The sequence below is a fragment of the Sminthopsis crassicaudata genome, chromosome 2 (genome assembly GCF_048593235.1).
Source record: "Sminthopsis crassicaudata isolate SCR6 chromosome 2, ASM4859323v1, whole genome shotgun sequence".
In the NCBI taxonomy this organism is placed as follows: domain Eukaryota; kingdom Metazoa; phylum Chordata; class Mammalia; order Dasyuromorphia; family Dasyuridae; genus Sminthopsis; species Sminthopsis crassicaudata.
In genome coordinates, this window is record NC_133618.1 from 369,497,616 (window position 1) to 369,518,275 (window position 20,660).

At 33.8% G+C, this 20,660-nt stretch overlaps 1 protein-coding gene across 1 annotated transcript in view; it reads right to left on the reverse strand.

Moving 5' to 3' along the window:
* Positions 1–2,822: 2,822 nt before the first annotated feature.
* The window catches only part of LOC141556655 (ATP-dependent RNA helicase TDRD9-like), a 174,297-nt gene continuing 156,459 nt past the window's right edge, over positions 2,823–20,660 (reverse strand). The window contains 8 exon segments of the mRNA XM_074291121.1: positions 2,823–2,977; positions 4,037–4,109; positions 5,572–5,690; positions 8,105–8,243; positions 11,328–11,424; positions 11,682–11,791; positions 18,816–18,886; positions 19,924–20,085. Of these exon segments, the coding sequence (XP_074147222.1) occupies positions 2,876–2,977; positions 4,037–4,109; positions 5,572–5,690; positions 8,105–8,243; positions 11,328–11,424; positions 11,682–11,791; positions 18,816–18,886; positions 19,924–20,085 (873 nt within the window). The 3' untranslated portion in view covers positions 2,823–2,875.

A 20,660-nucleotide genomic window follows, 5' to 3' on the forward strand; every position in this document is an offset into this window, starting at 1 on the left:
TTAAGTCCAACTCCTATTTCTTATTTTATTCTGTTCAATCTAGTCTTTTGACAGAGAAAAAAGAATCAAAATTGCTGAATAGTTCTGTTTTAATAATTACCTTCCTATCCATCTTGAACACCTGTACATTTCTCTCTAGTTTAAAAAAAAAACAAAAAAAAAAAACTTCATCAAACCCTTATCCTTAGGTTTTCCTCACCAGCAAATTTAGTCTAAACATTAGCATTTCCACCATCAATATTTAGGATCTGCTATGCTTTTGTAATCATCCCACTATCTGTCATTATTTCCAACTTGTATATGTCCGAGTTGATTTGGTCAGAGAGTTCTCGATGCATTTACTTTAGTATCTTTGATCTTTTTACTCTTCTTTGGGATTGTTTATGAGTTTTAAAAATATTTATTCTTTTGAGTGTCCCATCCTTCCTATGCCAACTTTACCTATAAACTTTTAGCTCTCAGGATCTTATCTTTTCCTTTAACCCCTTACAAATCTGCTCCTCCTAATCTAGGATGCATATGAGAAAATGCTCCATTTTTCTTCCTCCCACCAAATTCCAAATAAAGTGGTTACTTTTTCAATGATGTCCATCATTTTTGTTGAAGCCCTTCTACTTGTTGGTAAGAATCACAAAATTTCCTCTTGTGTCTCCATTTTTTGAAGGATGAAGCTAAGCGTATTAATTCAGGTAAAAAAATGCTAACTATTCTGCTTTTGACAGAGTGTAAGCATTTCACAAGATGGTCTGATAGTTTGAATATGTAGGACTCTACCAAACATCAAAGGGCTACCCAGATAGCAACTCCAAATTTTGTTTCCTTCTGGGGGAAGTTTATGTATAATTCAGAAATTGCCTGGGCTCCTAAGAGACCTTTTTTTTTGAATTTTCTGTGGACTCAAGACTGCACTTGATTTGTATTTGCTACATTGAGTGATTCTGTGGGAGCTGCAGGGTCCTTTTTCTTACTTTTGGAGAAATATGAACATGAGCTATAGCCAATCTTTATTTACAGATTTTCCTCGACAATGAGCTAATGAGAGAAAATTTGGACAAAATATTAGGGCTGAATTTAGTCCATATGAACAACCACATTGGAAGAGATGAAAAGCTATAGGTAACATAGACAATAAATATCAATTTTACAGGTCTTGAAAAGTTTGGTAACCTCTCAGATACATACTTCAGGAAAACATTAGACTTTTTTAGTACCTCATGTGGAAGGTACCAGATGACACTATTCATGTCTTCTTTAGACACTGAATGATTTTTCACCTGACAACCTGTGCATATGTGCCATTATTTTTTTTTAAGAAGAGAAGCAGCTTCTTGCTTTTCCAAATATCCAGAGGTATTTTTTTTGCTCTTTGGATTTTTTTTTTTTTTTTAGGAAAAGCCTTATTTCTCCTTTTTTTCTCCCTATTCTTCTCTAATCTTCTAACACAAATCAAGAGTCCAGTCTGGAATATTTCATTCTCCTAAGTAAGCTAGAAAGTACTTTCCAATTTAGGAAAGAAAACTTTAAGAATTGATAATGGTGACTCCTTCACTTTATGCATTTCATTGCAAAATTATGCTCATTCTTCTTACTATAATTTTGATCCCATTTCCAAGTCTCCCTCTCTTAAGACTTTTTTTTTTCCCTGACAGGAAGTCCAATCACAATGGATGACAAAAAATTTCAAACAATGCAGGCAATACATAAATACATGGAGAAATAAGGATTTCAAATAGTGAGAAGTCGCATTTGGGAAAAAAATATGATTAGTATCCTACCACCTTCAGCACTCCTGATCCCACGTAAGCACATCGCATTTTATTTAACAGATGTATCTCAGAAAAGCAAAAAGAAAACTTTTTTATTATTATTTTTTTTAAACAAAAGCAGAATCTGGCTGTTGCAAAGAAACCCATGTTGAAGCTTTTTGTGAAACAAGTATTAATGACCTTTGACCTTAGACCTCATGCAGCACTAACACATTTAGTATATAATGTTGTTTATTATAGTTATCTGTGTCTCATTCTCCATCTAAACATTGAGTTCCCTGATGACAGGGACCATGCCATATCTGACTTTTGGTACTTATGTTTGTTGAATGAATAATCATTAATATTTATTGGTTTTCTTAAAAGTTGCAAATATTTGTACTTCTCTGACAAAAAATGGTAAGAGCAGAGATTTTTACTCCATGACTTTTATTGTTGTAACATAGCTATATGAGGTGAAAAACACTCTCTACTGTCACCAATATGTGACCTAAGAAGGGGGATCTGAACATTTAAAGTGTACAAAACAAAAGTTAGGTTTTAAAAAACTACATTTTCCTTCCTCAAAAAACAAAAATTAGAATGTGCCATAAGCATTACAGAACTCAGATTTCCCTTCATGACAACCTGTGCTTTAGAGGCCTTGTATCTTGAATAAGCCTTTAAACTGCTCAAACAACAGAAAAACACAACCATTTTCAGAACAGCACATATAACATTAGTTACTCTATTCACCTCATACTACTTGAATTATTACTAGCAGAGTAAAAAGGAAATGTGAGCTCTTTTTTATAAGCACTTCTTCTTTAAAGAAATCTTCCTTCTGAACAACTTTGGCAAAAATGTTATTTTCTACACTGATTTTTCATTTTTTTTTTAATGGAAAGGGTGGATTTCCCATCCTCCCACTTAAAAAGCTCTACCCTCTCCTATTCCCACCCCCAGGCCCTCTTACAAGCTATTGAAGCCCTTGGATAGTCCTCTTTCCAATGCATAGATAGCAGGCCCACTGGCTACAATTCTTGATAAAAGAAAAGTACAAAGAACTTAAACCCACTTTTACATAACTTCCTTTATGCTGAATCTTGATTATGATTCGATGAAATATCTTAGGTACTTAATACAATCAGTTTATGAAGCTGATAGAGAAATGTATATTTTCCTCTTCCACTCTCCCTGTCAGATTGTTCCATGATCAGCTTTGGATCTACCTAAAAAAAATAAAAGCACAATAGGAAGGAAATTATTTTGCTGGTATTATAAATGGTGATTCTAAAATCATGAATGTATCTTTATTTCTTAAGCTATGAAAAAAAAATTCCTTGCTATTAAAAATATTTAAAATTAAATACTGCTTTTCTATTTTAAAATATGTTACTGTCATCTTATAATTACCTAAGTTCTCTTTTTTTCACATTTTCCCTTCAGAACAGTGTCCTGATATGAGTACAAACCTAATTATTGAGCATTGAGAACTCTCTAAAAGAAAGTCTCCTCATGGAAAGATGAGGTATAAAAAAAATGGCTGCAAAACATCAAGACTTGGAAAATCTGAAGGATAATTTTCTGATTAAGCTGAAAACAGGAGCTAAAATTAATACTTTAGCTGAGTTTCTCCCAATAAAAAATCTTCTGAGATCTTAATCTTAAGAGATTAAGGTTATGGCACCAAATTTCAGTCTGAGTTTCCTTATCTTTCAATTGAGGATATGAGGTTTAGATAATTCCTAAAGTCCCATCTAATTCTAAGATTTTATTGCTCTACATATGTAAAGTGACAGGCTACTACAAAACATATTATGAAATGATCAAGGTAAATCAGGCCTCCAATTCCTTCTCTCTTCCTAAGTCTCATTTCCTCATAAATGTCTCCTTGCATCTCTAGACACCAATCTAACCTAAACTGACTTCTTGAACCTTAACAAACTGGACTCATCCCAAAAGGCCATTTTTTGGGGCTTAACATCAAGGAGATTCATTAGGCTCAGAGGGAAGACTGAAAATAAAAACACATTAATTTTAATTGTCACTGATAACTATTAATAGGGCAGCTAACTAACGAAGTAAGTTTTGCAGAAGCAGAGATCATGAGTGTCTTCATTTGGCAGTAAAAGGAAGACACTAAATCAGGATACTGGAGAAGCAAAGATTAGCTTACACTCCCCACAACCTTTCTCTACAACTACTTTCTCCTACCTTAATCAATGATCTAGTGCTAACCCAGTACACCTAACATAATGTTTCACTTGTTTAACACTTTAGATACTTACCTGATTCCAATCATATGTTTTTTCATACCATGTGGGAACAATTATTTCTCTTGGTTTCAATTTGCAGAACAGACTGAAAATTTAAAAAAATAAAAGTTACCCAAGATAAAGAAGCACTGTAAAAACCAAGCAGATTTAAAAGAATGCATTCTATTCCTCTAAAATGAACCATTTCCATTTTAAATTATCTGTGTCAATCACTTGGGGTTCTCAGAGTTCTCAAAGGATACTTTAGGAGTACAAGCTTGTGGCAGATCTTACCTAATGAGAAAGATGCATTCTGGTCCTGTCATTGGAAATCTAGCCTAATAAAGTTGAAAAAGGCTCACTGCTGAGATGTGGGCTACTAGGGAATAAGTTTTTTTTGTTCACAGAAAATATGAGCCTTTCTACTAATCTGGGTTAGAATTTCAATTGTTAAGCTGAGGCAGCATCCACACAATTTAAGTCACACTTTTGTTTTGTTTTTGGTAATATTGAAGACTATAAATAAAAATGTGCTTTGCACATCTACTCAATTACTAAACACAACTATGTATTTTAATCAATCATTTCTGAAAAGATTTTGCAAATACATACTTTTTAGCTTAAATAGCAATAAGGTGTTACAATTAGCTTGAAAATTGATACACACACATATATGTATGTATGGAAAGAGAGAGAGAGAGAGAGAGAGAGAGAGAGAGAGAGAGAGAGAGAGAGAGAGAGAGAGAGAGAGAGAGAGAGAGACATATATAGGAGTCCCAAATAGTTTGAGATAATTCATACTTTAAAAAAAAATGCCACTGGGCAATAAGATTAAGATAGTTACTTTATTAGCAGATCTTTACACCATCATAAAGGTCAATCAGTACTGAATTTCCTCAGCAATCAGTCCAGTAAGTTCTAACTGGCCTATTCAAGCTATGAAGAGAATGAAAAGGCAATACCCTTCACCTGTCATGCCTTTCTACATAATCCAACCAGAATAAATGTATTTTTTTTAATTAAAGCTTTTTGTTTTCAAAACATGTATGGATAATTTTCAACATTTACCCTTGTGTTCCAAATTTTTCTCCTCCCTGACAAATGTATTTTAAGTAGCCATATCATTCTATGAACATTATAAAAATGATTTTAAAATGTATATATCTCTATGGTTAAATATCTATATGGAACCTCAACATTTCAGTTCCAGATCATATGTCTCAACTAGCTTTTTTTTTTTTTTTTTTGCTGAAGCAACTGGAGTTAAGTGACTTGCCCACTTGCCCAAGGTCACCCAGCTAGGAAGTGTTAAGTGTCTGAGGCCACATTTGAACTCAGGTCCTCCTGAACAGGGTTGGTACTCTATCCACTACACCAATTAGCTGCCCCTCTTAACTAGCTTTTGAAAGAAATTTTTGTTATTTAATTGAGAATCTGTTAGGAAACAATACAGCAATTCAAGTTGTAAAAGATGAGCTAAGAGATGATACTCAATAACATAGTAAAAAGGGAAATATAAGAAAGTAAAGGAAACAATCAGTAAGAATATCAAATATCATAAAACTCACCCTAAAAGCTTCTGACGAGCATTATCCTGTAGCTGTGCAATTCTTTCAGGCCCAAGATACATACATCCATTTGGTCCATCACAAACTATCTTGTTAATAGCTGCCCGAAGAATGTTAATCTGTACATAAATATTAACATAAAAGAATATTATGATTATACTATCTTTGCCAAGTTATACCTGAAACTGAAATTGCCCTTCATTCATCCTTGAGACTGTGCTCCTTTTCTGCTATAACCCTCTACTGTTGGACTCCCTTGTACTCTGTATAAAGGATTCCAACATGATATGTTGGAGTAATGCTTACTGGTTGACACCGGAGGTGACAAAACAAACCACAGAGCCTTTAGTTTGATTTCACTGCCTAGCCAACTTATAAAAATAGACAGAAGCCCCCTATTTTCTGGATTTGTATTCAGATCATCCCTAGATGAGATATAATATTCACCTTATCCTAGCTATGTCTATCCCGCCTCCACTCTCCAACCCCAGACTCTGCTCTGACCCTATTCTATACTTTCTCTAAATAAGCTTCTTCATGACCTGATAGGGCTCCCATGTTTTCAACTATCATTTCTACACAAATGACACTCATATCTATTTATCCAACCTTTACCCTCTGCTCCTGAACTCTAGTTTCATAAGCTCCAACTACCTGGTGAAATCTCAAAATGTGTATCCTATAAATGTCTTAAACTAAGCCTCAATGTCCCTAACTTTTCTACTATTATCAAGGGTAATGGCATTCTCCTAATCAAAAAGGCTTACAACCTAGGTACCATCCTATACTCCTCACTCTAACCCTTCCACATCCAGTCTGTTGCTAATTCCTACTGATTCTGCTTCTGCAGTATCTTTCCTAGACACTCTTCTCTCTCCTCTGACACTGGCCATCACTGCCTAACAATACTAGTAATACAGCCATAGCTTTCTCTTTGGTTTCCCCATCTCAATTCTCTCCCTACTACAGTCCATCCTCCTCTCACTATCAAACTAACCACTCATTATTTAATTAGAGTCCATGGAAATTACATCTGAGATCAAACATACATTCCTCTGGCTTTTGAAGCCGATAATAAGGTTGATAATAAGCCAATAATAAAGGTACCCTTTAAGTCTTCTCATGCTTACTCCCTTGCCTACAGCTCCAGTGAGGCACTGACCCTCCTGCTACTCTGTGCCCATGACATTCCATCTCCCGAGACTCCGTACTTTTTCACTTGCTGTTGCCTATTCCCAAAATGGCTCTCTCTCTACTTACCTTCATGTACTGGTTTCCAATCTGCCCTGTAAATAACCTGTATGTATACAGTTTTTTCTTTATTGTATCTACATTATATCATGAACTACTTAGGGGCAGGACTGTTTTTGCCTTTCTCTGTACCATCAGTATGGTGCCTGGCATAGACTAAGTACTTAATAAATGCCTGTTCACTTTCCTCATTGCAAATTTAGGGAGTTTGGACTAAATGATCACTACAGCTAAATCCAATAATTTCTGTGTATAGGATGGAAGGATATAGCATCAGCAAGTTGAAAACACCCCTCCAAATTTCAGGGTACAATAAATGCTTTATCTTTTAGGAGGGGAAATAAAAGGAATAAAGAATAATAAATAAATAAAGACAAGGTAACTGAAGAAGGACAAAATCAAGCTATTATCATGCTCAATAATTAGTAATAATGGGACAATGCATTTGGAATCAAGAGTATCTGGAGTGATATATTTGTAAGGCATATCTGTAATCCCTGCTTCCAATAAATTGAGGGATGAGCTTGAAGCTGAGAGATGTAGTTTGCAGTAGGGCAGGGATGATAGACTTTCTATCTTAATTTCAGCACCAAATAAGGTAAACTCTTGAGAGAAGGGAACTGGGGAAGTCCTAGGCTTAAAGATGTCTGAACCAGCTAAAGTCAGAATGAACAGCTAATCAAAGCTTCTGTGTACTGGCACAGGTCATGAGACTTGTCCATAAATGTTTACTATATTTTCAGCCTAAGTGAGATGGAGAACCTGGTATCCAAAAAGGGGTGAGGACAGGGGCATTAAAAGGATGTGGATCAAAAACATGGCTCTTTTACACCTGTGACCTTGGGAAAATGACTCTCTGGGCCTTGGTTTCCACATAAGGATCTGCCAAAATGTCTTGCTCCTCCTCAGATGCCACTTTTCTCCATGCTTTTACCTTGGAATACCCCTCTCTCCTACTCTATCTCACATTCTCCCTCATTTTCTTCAAGATTTCCCTCAAGCAATACCTTCTGTACAAAAAACTGCCTCCCCCAAATGTTTTCTCTTGTATGTCTACACAAGACATACACACACACACATACACACGTTGTCATCTCTGACATAATGTAAAGTCTTATATCTTTGTCTTTGTATCTCCAGCTCCTATTCTAATATCTGATTCACAGTTGGTACATTATAAATGTTTGTAGTGGATTGAATCTCAGTTTTTTCACATGTAAAAAAAAGATTACCATCTCATGTTCTTCAAGATTCCTTTTATCTTTCAGTTCTATGATCTTACCTCAACAATGTCTTCCACATTTAACTGGACGTCAAATGCCAACTCAATGTCATGCTCTGGCAGTATTGGTGTTCCAGTACTTGGATTCCAACCCAAACCACAAAGGGCACCAGTATAACATTTTCCACTCTGATCAACCCTAAAGAACACACAGTAATTTTAATAGTAGGTACAATCTGACAGGAAACTGAAAAAATAAAGTGCTATTTTTACTCTAAAATATTGCACATTCCTATTTATTCTTATGAACAGCAACAAACCACCACTTTATAATTCTAGTACAGAAATCTAAGTCTGTAGTGCATAAAAATCAATAAAACTTAGATCATTAATAATAAAGCAGAACATTATAAGAAAGCTGTGAAATGACTGACATAGGAGACTTAAAACTTGTGAGTAATTCTCAAATTTGGGGTTTTATACATGAATGCAGTACTTGCAACAATATATCCATTACTTTATATCAAGAACCTGGTCTTTTTAAAGCAGTTATTTGCTCTTTTATTTTTGAATCTCATTTAAACAAAGCTAAAATTAATATCTTTGGGAATTTAGTTCAATTATTCTTTATTAAGCTACCTTTGTTGAACATTCTTTGCTAAAAGCCAGATACAAAATTTATATAGGCTCCAGGCAATGACCACATCAAATTACAATATAGTATGGAAGTTAACATAGAAAAAAAAATGCTATTCTTAATAGAGAAATACTACAACAAACAAAGGAACAGAGGTAAGACTAAAAACTACTTCTATGAGGAAAGGAAAGTATAGTTTGATTGCAATGTAGAATACATGAGATTTGTCTCTAAAAGTAAGGTCATATTAGACCAGTGGTCCTCAAATTTTTAAAATAAAGGGCCAGTTCACTGTCCCTCAGACTGTTGGAGGGCCGGACTATAGTAAAAACAAAAACTCACACTCTGTCTCCACCTCTCAGCCCATTTGCCATAACCCGGTGGGCCGCATCTGGCGCCTGGGCCGTAGTTTGAGAACCTCTGTATTAGAACATGGGATGCATTGCATATGAGCCTATAAAACTTAAACTTTATTTACTAGCCAATACAAAGCTACAAACATGTCTTGACCAGCAGTGGAATGATCATACCTATGTACCAAAAAAGGTTAGTCTGCCAAAGCTATAAAAACTAAAATAAATCAGGTTAGGAGTTGAGTTGAACAACTTGTTTAGAGACTACTATCTTAGTCCACATCAACTGATTAATAAAGTTTTGGGTTAATTGATAATGAGAAAAGAAATAGAGAGCAGCAGACAGGTGGTTGGTATATGATATAAAGTTATAATAAATAAAATTCTGTAATACAATTATGCTACTAGAATGAAATTTAGAGTCCGCACACCTGGGATTATGTTCCAACTCTTTTATATTTACTATAGGTGAGACCCTAGAGGTTCACTTCATCTCTCTAGTTCTCTATTACCCCACCTATAAAATGAAGGGCTTGAATTAGCTGACTTCGAAGGCTCCTTCCTGTTCTAATATCTATGGTCCTGATTCAAATTTCTAAAACAGGAGAAAAACATATAATCATGCCACTAAAAGCAATAATAAGGTCACAAAAACAACATATAAAATCTAAGTTATGAGGCTTGAAAGTTAGCAAACATAGAACAGACAATACTCCTTTTAATGAAAATTTGCCATACTGAAAGATTAAGGAATGCTATATATCTATATCTATAAAAATCATCTGAATTTAAAAAAAATTTTGATAAAGACATTCCAGAAATTTTTGAAAAATATGGAGAAAAGTAAGGTTAGGTGACAGTCTCGTTAGGTAGACTTGAAACTGGTGAATGGCTGGACCCTGAGAGTAGTTATTAATGTTTTAATGCCAATTCTGAAGGTAATCTCCTGCATTGTATCTACAGGGATCTGTGTTTGACCTTCAATATTTTCATCAGTAACTTAGATAATGAGATAAACCATTGAGTTAATATACTAAATGAGAAATTCAGGATTCAAAAAGACAGGCTAGAACAATAAATCAAACAAAGAAAGATGAAAACAGGTTCAAAAATTAATTTGACAGAGAAGTACAGCTAACTACAATAGTCCAACTGGAGAATACTGCTGGGTTTTTGTTTTTTGTTAATTCAGCATTAGTAAATAGTGTTTTGTATAATCCATGAAAGCTCACATATTAGGCTGTCATTAAAACAGGCATTCCTTCAAGCCTACGAAAATGATAGTTCTGCAGAACTCTGCATTAGTTCTGAAAATGATAGTTCTGCAGAACTCACTACATTATAAGTATTGTATTCCAATTTGGGCACTACATTTTAGTATGGATAAGGCAGAAAACACACAGAGGAAAGCAACCAGGATGGTATAAGGTTCTCAAGTTCTAACAAGTAAAGACTAGTTGAAAGAACAGGAGACATTTAGTTAAGGAGAAGATAACTTAAGGAAGGCATGCTAACTATCCTAAAGTAATTCCCTCTCTTCCTTCCCTGCCAACCACCACCTGCTCACCCAATACTAAGTATGCATCTTGCATTATTAACTCCTTTATAAAGAATATTAAGGGAGGTAAGAGTAGGCAAGGTTCAGTTAGAATCTGGAAGTACTGCTAGATAAAACTATTTATAGATTCTTTACAACTTCAGAAATGAGTTTTCATTTAAATAGACCACTTCATGAAGTAGAAATGTCCTCCCTCATCACTATGCATATGTACAACTAGATAACCATCTTTTAAAGGAATTTACTAAAGCAGATATATCTATCTCATATGGGACTTTGTCATACATCCAAATGTTCCTTTCCAATTCCAACACTTTATGAGTCAAATTTTTAAAAGTGTGTTTCTTGCAGAACCACCACAGTCCTCTTCCATTATCACAGATGAGGCCTTTGTTCTAGTGCACACTTAAATTCACAAATAAGCCTGAGGCTTGGCTTTTAGCTGTATAAGGAGAGCTACTTTGGATTTAGGTGTAAGTCTCTGTGTGTTTTTATCAAGTTTAAATTATCTTGTCTCATATGCAATATTTAGTTCTCCTGAGGGGCTTACATGAGAGTAAAGGGATAACAGAAACGAGCCAAATTCTGTGTGGTTAGGGAAACTGGGGAGGAGGGGAAAATCAATGAGTTATTTATACTGTAAGATTCCAAAATTCATATAATCCAAGATGATGGATCTGAGCCATCCATTCAGAGATACTTATAGGCTAACAATTGTTAGTTATGCATACATACCTCAGTTCCATAACTGGGGCAAACAACATGCTAAGTAATGCTGGCAGTCCCGGAATATGAGGCATGAGAGATGTTTCTCTCAGCAGCATAGTAGATCCTATAACAAAGACAATAACATCAAGGAGTTAGAATAAAATGAATGAAATTAGTAGTGTTTTTGTATGAAAAGAAAAGCAGTGGATAGAGCTAAATCAGTTTTACTGCTACATGCTCCTGTCTCATACTGAACAAAGCTTGAAAAAGATATTTGGCACAGATATTCATTGTTCATGGGATAATTGTATATAGTAGTTAATGATAAGCAGATAAGGAGATACAAGATATAAAAGAGGTAGGCAGAACTATTGAAATTACCAGTTGCATTTACTGAAAGAGAAGCGGCAACCAACATGCGCTGGTGGAGATCTTCAGGGGTATCACTGATAATAACAGAGTTGATACTCTCTTTTTCAATCCATACACATCTAAAATAAATAATGAATACTAATAAATTTCATTTAGTTCACAAATTATATCTAAGAGAAATATTAACAAACATCTTGAAAACATATATATATATATATATATATACACACACACACATATATATATATACACATACATAAAAATGCAGTATTTTAGAAGTCATATTGCATCTAAATTAATCATTCATGAGTTATTATTTGTATCCAACAGAACACATGAGATCAGCCCAGTGAGATCTCCTACAATAATCAGAAAGGTGACCACACTAGGGCATGAGGCCTTTTTGAATAAACTACTCCTGTCAGGGTTAGGTAAATGATTAGAAAAGAGAAATGTTTCTTTATTTTTTTTTCTTTTCTTTTTTTTAAATGAAGTTAGTTAGTTTATGGTCCTTTTTCTTTCTTTTTTGATTCTATGATAAGGAAATCAGGTTTAAAACTGTTTCCTAAATCATACTAATTTTTTTAAAAAATCTACTTTTTAAAACATATTGCTTTATTAATCATGGAGAGAAAAATCAGAGCAAAAGGGAGAGAAAAAAAGCAGCAAAAAGAAGTTATTTGTTGATTAACATTCAGTCTTAGTTCTTTTCTGGATATAAATGGCATTTTCTGTCCAAAGTCTATTGGGATTGCTTTGTATCACTGAAACCTTGTGAAAAACCAAGCCTTTCATAGTTGATCATCGCACATTCTTGCTGTTATTTTATACAATATATTCCTTGTTCTGCTTGTTTTGCTCAGCATTAGTTCATGTAAATCTTTCCAGCCTTTCAAAAATCAGCTTGTTCATCATTTTTTAATAGAACAATAATATTCCATTACCTTCATATACCACAACTTGTTCAGCCATTCCTCAATTAATAGGCATCTACTCATTTTCCAATTCTTTGCTACTACAAAAAGAGTTGTTACAAACATTTTTGCACATGTGGTTCCTTTTCCTGACTTTATGATTTCCTTGAGATACAGACTCAGTAATAGTGCTGTTGAGTCAAAGGGTATGTACAATTTTAAAGCCTTCTGGATATAGTTCTAAATTGCTTGGATCCTTTTCACAACTCCACCAACAATGCATTAATGTCCCAGTTTTCCCACATCCCTTTCAACATTTATCATTATCTTTTCCAGTCATCTTAGCCAATCTGAAAGGTATGAGGTGACATCTCAAGAGTAGTTTTAATTTGCATTTCTCTAATCAATAGTGATATAGAGCATTATTTCATATAACTATAGATGGCTTTAATTTTATCATTTGAAATTGTTTGTTCATATCCTTTGACAATTTATCAATTGGGAGAAGTATTTCTGATTATTTAGTTGAAGTTTGGTAGCACAGACCATATGGAAAGAATAGCCCTTGAAGAGAGTGATCCCATGGGTTTGAAGGGTCTTAGAAACATGATTCTCCAAGAGCAAATTATCATTCTATTAAATGATTATCCAAAACTGCTCAACTCTGGTCATGAAATATTCAAACAACATTTAAATGTTCAAGATTAGGACTTCAAAATGTTTTGTATGAAGACATGTCCAAGAACATGTAGACACATCTGTCAGTTTGGAGTATAATAATTGCTGGATTAGAGAATAATTATAAATTAATGAAATTGTATTTAGCAGTCTTGACCCTACAGTTTAGAATAAAGAATATTTTTCCTACACCACTGATACCTCTTGTATAATTGATACCTCTTGTATAATTTTCTCTTATGCCATAATTTCACCACAAAAAAAAATCTACTGAAATAGCACACTATCTCAATTTTGTTAAAAATGCATGGATACAATTAAGTCAAGACCTTACATAAAATACCAAAATAAATTCTAAAGAGTTATATAAAAGAATACAAATTAAAGAGAAAAGTACAAAAAGAATATATGCAATATAATTATGTAATTAAAACTTTAAATGGCACAGAACGCAAATAAAAACAGTGGATAACACTGTTGTGTTAAAATCAATGCATAAGTTTCTGACTAAGATGACTACAATGGATAAAGGCAAGTAGCTCAGCTTCTCTAAATCTATTTGAGGAAAAAGCTATAAACTTTTTAGTGGACCAAAAAAGAAGATGGCAAAGTAGCAGTATAGCCCAGAAACATACTTCCTACACAGAGATCACAAAATTATACCAGATAAGATCTTGACTGGGAAATGAAAGGAAAAAATTCAAAGTAAGATATTTTCCAAGATCAAGTTAGTTTAGGGAGATAGAACACAGGGAATGGACACTGGGGACAGGGTCTAATCAGGAATGCATCAAACTAAGCATTTCAACACCAAAGGATTGGAAGAAGAGACTTTTCCTGGAAAAGATAAAATCCTAGACTCATACAGGGACACCATAATCTCACTCAGGATCTATAAAGAGGTACAAACTAGGAGCTTTGTTGCTTATATCCTCCAAAGTACAGATCTAGGTAGGATCAAGAAAAAAATCTGCTTCTTGAGTGGTGGTTTCCATGAAGAAAGAGTCATGGGCCCTAATTATGATTGGGCAGTCCAGAAACAAAAATCAGCTGTGGGTCTCTTAACCCTAAGAGCAGAATGGGATGATAGTTCTAGCTTCCAAACCAGATTGAAAACTACAATGGAATAGCCAGAGCAGAAATCCTAGATCAAAGGATGTTCTATCATTTGGAACCTACAAAGCTTTCCAATTATCTAAGAGTGGTCAAGTCCAGCACTAGTCCATTAGGACTTCCAAGAAGAAACATCTACAGGAGAGCTACTCAGACCAAAATCGATGTCAGAAATTTGTGGAACTCAAATTAGGAGAATAACAATCAGACCGTGTTCTAGAACACAACATTTTGGGAGGATCAGTCCCAGAATAACTAAACAAACTCCCAAGGAAAACAGCAAAAGGACCCAAGACAAAATATCAGTGCAGATATCTATGACACTGTTCCTCCACACATGTCCCTGCCACTAGAGGTATATAGAAGTCAAGAATTAGAGTAGATGAATAAACAAAAAATTAAAAAAATATATGTGTGTGTGTGTGTGTGTGTGTGTGTGTGTGTATTTTTTATTTATTTATTTTTTTACTGAGGCAATTGGGGTTAAGTGACTTGCCCAGGGTCACACAGCTAGGACATGTTAAGTGTCTGAGATCAGATTTGAACTTGGGTCCTCCTGACTTCAGAGCTGGTACTCTATCCACTGAACTACCTAGCTGCCTTGATAAGCTAATTTTTAAAAAAAGAATCTCACTATATAGAGCTATTGTGATAGCAAGTATATTCAAAACACAAATCCAGAAAAGAGAATGACTCCAAAATATCTAAAGGCCAAGCTTTAAACAAAAGTGCAACTTGGACAAATATCTAATCTGAATTCTTGGAAAAGAGGAACTTAAAAAAGAACTTAAAATTATTTTAAAAAATAAATGAGCACCAGAAGGAAAAAAGTCAAAGAAATAAAAGAGCTATGAAAGAAAGATTCGGAAAGAGAATAAACACCTTAGAAGAAGAGGCATAAAAACCTTGCTCAAGGGAGGGAAACTCCTCCCTAAAATTTAGAACGGGCCATATCAGCAACATTAAAAAATCATTTTAAAACAAGACAAAAATATAAAGTATCTCATAGTAAAAACAAATGACTTACAAAAAAAAGATTAAGAGAAATAATTTAAGAATCTGATATGGCAAAACAGACCTGAAAAAAGAAAATGACAATTGCTGGAGAGGCTATGGGAAAACAGATACACTGTATAGTTCTGATAAAACTACAGGAACTGTGAACTGGTCTAGTAATTTGGGGAAGCAATTTGAAACTATGCTCCAAAAGCTATTAAACTGGGTAAATAAACCCTTTGGTTTGCTACTAGTCCTATATACAATGCAATCAATGAAAAAGGAAAAGCACGCATGTGTGCATGCTTGTTTTGTAGTAAAAAAGAATTTGGAAACCGAAGGGGTACCTATCAACTGGGAATGGGTAAACAAATTATGGCATGTACATGTGATGTATGAAATATGTGTACTATAAGAAATTAAAGAAATGACTTCAAAGAAACATGGGGAAAACTCATCTGAATTGAAAGCAAAGAGAGCAATATTATAAAGACAATTTTGAAAAAGTTTGGGAACTCTGATCAACAAAACAATCAAAATGCATGTAATTTCAGATGATACAACATGGAACATAGGACCCACTTGCTGACAGAGAGATGATGAACTCAAGAGTACAAATTGATGAATGTTTTTTTTTTTTTTAACATGGTCAATGTGAGAATATTTTTATTTGTTTGACTATGTGTTTGTAATAGGGATTTTTGTTTTTCTTGCTTTCCCAACTGTGTGTATATTAAGAATAGGAGGTAAGTGGGGAGGGAGAAAAGCAAATGTACAAATAAAATGAAATTTAATTAGGAAAGTAAACCCCTCCCCCCCAAAAATAACTAAGTGATAAACTACACTTAGTAACTTTTTCTACACCAGACTGCAGTCAGCTCACAATCGATAGTCAAGGGACCACCCTTTACTAATAGTAAAGGCAAACCCAGGGTCAGCACAAACAAACCAACCAACAGTCTCCCAGAAAAATCGAAGAGGAGGAGATATATAGAATCTGACTTTGATAACTGAGGTAGAAACTCTCAGGACTCTCCTGAGAAACTCCCAATGTAGTTTGTAACTCACAGCCAAGAGCATGAAATTCACTGAGAACTGGGTTATGATCAGTATGGACACATTAGTTTAGCAATGGAAATTCTAGGGCAAGGTCCTTTAATTCATGAGGTACATTAGAGTCCCTAAAGAGACATAATTCTGAACCTTAAAGATTCAAGCATGCTTAAACCAGCACAGGAATCCAAATGATCTGGGTTAAGACCAAATAGGGCAGACCATTACACCCCAAAAAAGTACAACCGAGAATAGAACCTGACCTTGACCCAAAATCCCAATTCAAAAACCAAGATTGAAGATATGATCAAAGAGAATAAAATACGGACCACTATAAAAAATTATAATAGATACCCAAATGCCCAGAAAGCCAAACCAGTAAAAACAGAATCTACTAATCACCTCATGAAACTTGACAAGTTTAAATTCATACCAAATGATGGTATAACACAAAAGACTTGGAGATTTTTCCTATACATGAAAGGAAGATTTTAGAATACAATATTCCAAAGGGCAAAAGACATAGATTTTTTTTGGTTTACTTTTTTAGGCAAGGCAACTGGGGTTAAGTGACTTGCCCAGGGTCACACAGCTAGAAAGTGTTAAGTGTTTGAACTCAGGTCCTCCTGACTTCAAGGCCAGTGCATTATCCACTGTCCTCAGAACAAGGGCTTCTAACCAAGAATAATTTACCTTGAAAAGTAGTGTTATTCCAAAGAGGGCTAAAAATGGACCTTTAATGGAAGAGAGGGCTTTCAAACATTCTTGATGAAAAGAATTATCACTAAGTAGAAACTTTGAAATGTAAACTCAAGTGAAACCTAGAAAATTAAATTTAAATTAGAGAAACTGGGATAGGTTAGATTATTGATAAGCAAATTATTATGGGTTTTAATAGAGGATAAAGAAATAACGATTCCCCCTTTAGAACTTTAAAGTCTTCAAATTCCACTGAAGAAGTAACAAAAGGAAAAAAAAGGTTCTATTTTCTAAATGTTCTAAAAGAAGAAAAAAAGGAGGGTAAAAGGAATATGCTAGAGTAAAAAGGAAGAAGAAAAGGAAGTGGTTCAAGAAGAAGTATCAATGACTCTCATTCTTATTTGAACTAGAGAAGAGAAGCATTGAAAGCAAGCGTATGTAATTTGTTGTATAATCAATAAACATTTAGTTAGCACATGCTATATGGTAGGTACTATGCTTAGTGCCTAGTGTATAAAAAGAGGCAAAAGACAGTTCCTACCTTCAAGGAGATCACAATCTAATGGGGGAATTAAGTGAGGGATGAAAGAGAAAATAGTATTAGGATGGAAATAGTCACAGGAAAAATACATTTTCTGATGCTAGAAGGAAATTTAAAGGGAAAAAAAGCAAGGAACTGAAAACTAAAAGAATTCAATCTAAATTAGGGAATGAATGAATGGCCAAAGTATGATTTATGAACATAATGGAATATTATTATGCTGCACACATAATATAATAATAATATTATTGAGATGACAAAAGAGAAATTTTGGAGAATCTTATGAAAACAGAAATGATATAGAATGAAATCAGAAGAACAATTTATATTACAATGACAATATAGAGAAAAACAACTTCTAAAAGCCTGAAGACCTCTGATCAATGCAATAATGTCTTGAGAAGAGCCATAAGAAAACATGTTTCTCATTTTTTGAAAAAGAAGTAAAAAACTCAAGGAATGGAAGGAGTTATATACCTTTTTTGGGCATGGTCACTATAGATTTGCACAGGATAATTTTTTTATTTCACGATAATTTTTCTATTAGAAATACAGGCTGAGGGAAAAGAGAAGTAAGGGAAGGCAATATCCTTCTGCCTCCATCCCCCTAAAAAATAGGAAAGCCACTGAAACACTTTTTTTTAAAAGGGCATAAAGAAGTAGTTTAGAAGTAAGCATAGACAAATAGGAGAGTTTTCAAAATAAAGGGTAGAATTTCCTATCAATATGTTTTAAATATCATGAGAAAAACTCATTTTCATATATAGCCATCTATTTTAAACTATAAAGCTTTGTATATGGAAATGTTTGTTTTGGGTTTTCTTTGATGTTTGTTAAGTTTACAATAAAATAAATCTACAACTCTACCTCTCCAACCCCTCCACCTCTTTTTCTTTTCTTTTTTTAAACAAACAGCAAAACTACTGCAATATAAGATTGCTAAGTGTTCTTAGAGGCAATCAATCCCTTTTTTGGTATTTTGCTTAATCGTTTTCAGGCATTCTGTATTGTGGAGAGTATAATGAATTAAGATCGGATTTTATACTGTTTAAACAAAATTTACAAATTAAAAAAATAAAGGAACAATAAACACATTAGGAAATGAAGAAAAGAGGAAAATGTTACTTGATAGATTTAATTTTATCATACCTGAACTTAGATATTCGGGTCATACTGTGACACTTCAGCTCATAGGGATTAAAAGGACCATGAAGTAGTACCTTCACATACAATATTAAAACAAAACAGAAACAGAATTATCAATGAACAGGATTACTTTTTTCTTTATACTTCTTAACCTCTCCCTGTCATTATGTTCCAGTCAAAAACCCCATTTCCAGAAATTACATTTTGAATTTTCAACTAGAAGAGACATTCTTAAGTTATAAAAGAAGACAAACAATAATGGTGGGGAGCCTTAATTCACTGAATTTTTGTCTTAAATTCCATAAAAATTACATATTTAATTACATACTAAGAAAAATCTTTGACCAACAAATTTTAACACCTTCAATGAAAGCTTTGTTAAAAAAAATTCATCAGTGAATTTTACATTTTTGTAGAAATATTACACAAATATGAGGTTTTGTAATTTTGTTTTTTTTTTCCATTTATCCCAAGGCTCAAAGTCTTTCTAACTCCATGGAGTTCACAGTAAATTCTCTGAGTTAAGAAAGAAGCAGTACTGCTAAGTCCATTTTCCTTCCTTATTAGAAACCCCGGGAAATGAAAAAAGGGTGGTGAAGTAGCAACAACCAGGCAAGAAACTTTCCAAATTCTTGGAGCTAAGATTTACTAACAGATCCCATTCTATTAATTAAGAACCTCTTTTGTCAAGGAAGAGACAAACATTTATACCTGGGATGGAATTCACAAAGTTTACTGATCTGCAAAATATTGACTAAGCCTAACTTGCAAATCATACTTTTTCTGAAAAGATAAGTTTTACATTAATTAAAACAACAAAAATCCACTGTGCTAGAGTACAGGAATACAAAAAAGAAAAATGACATAATTCACGGAGAACTTGAAATCTAACAGAGAAATAGGAAGATACAGATTCAAATAAATATGATACAAAAGAAAGAAAGTAGGGGTAAGGAGAGATCTAAAATATTCTAGGAAAATTTAAGAAAGAAGAAATTACTTGGGGGAAAAGGAACTAGAATTAAATGTCCATGGAATTTAGAAATTTCAAAGTTACAGGCCTAGGATAATAATTTTTTAGAGTATTCAAAAGATAATTTATAAAAATTACCTTACAATTTGGGGCACCAAGTTTATTGGCAGAAAAGCTGTCTAACAATATTCGGATCAGAAACTTTTCATCTTCTTTACTGTGAGTTATTGGTGGTATAGTTGCACTGGCAGCATTTTCCACTGACTTTGAAAAGAATTCCTTCAGCATTTCGTTGTTTTGCTAAACAGAATTATAAGAAAAGCTTATCTTTTAATTTACACACACAAAGAAAATTATTTTGATCCCTCCATTTCCATTAAAACTCCAAAGAAAGAAAACAGCACAATCTCATGGGGTTATCAAATTTGCGGCACATTCCTCATATGTTCATATATCATTGCATTCAAGAGCCATACTCACTTGCTAGCTAAGTTGCAGGAGAATTCAGTTGTACACTTATCCCTTGGGTGGCTATCATTTTCATACATATTTGCTCCTTTTTCCCATGCTTACTCTCTTAGGTGCATCAAGGAAACACCTTACCCTGTCTTCTATAAAATGGGCTTGTTTTAAAGTTTTATTTATTTAATTATTATTGGTTAAAATACTACAGAAAAAAAGCCAAAAAAAAAAAAAACCCAAACAACAACAACAACAACAACAACAACAACAACAACAACAACAAAAACCCAGCTGCAATGTCCCCTTCATATCTATCAAAGAAATGGCTTGGAGATACAGGCACATTAATTCTTTAAAATTTAAAAAAAATTTAGCAAAACGTGCTTATCTTATATTGGATTACTTGCTGTCTA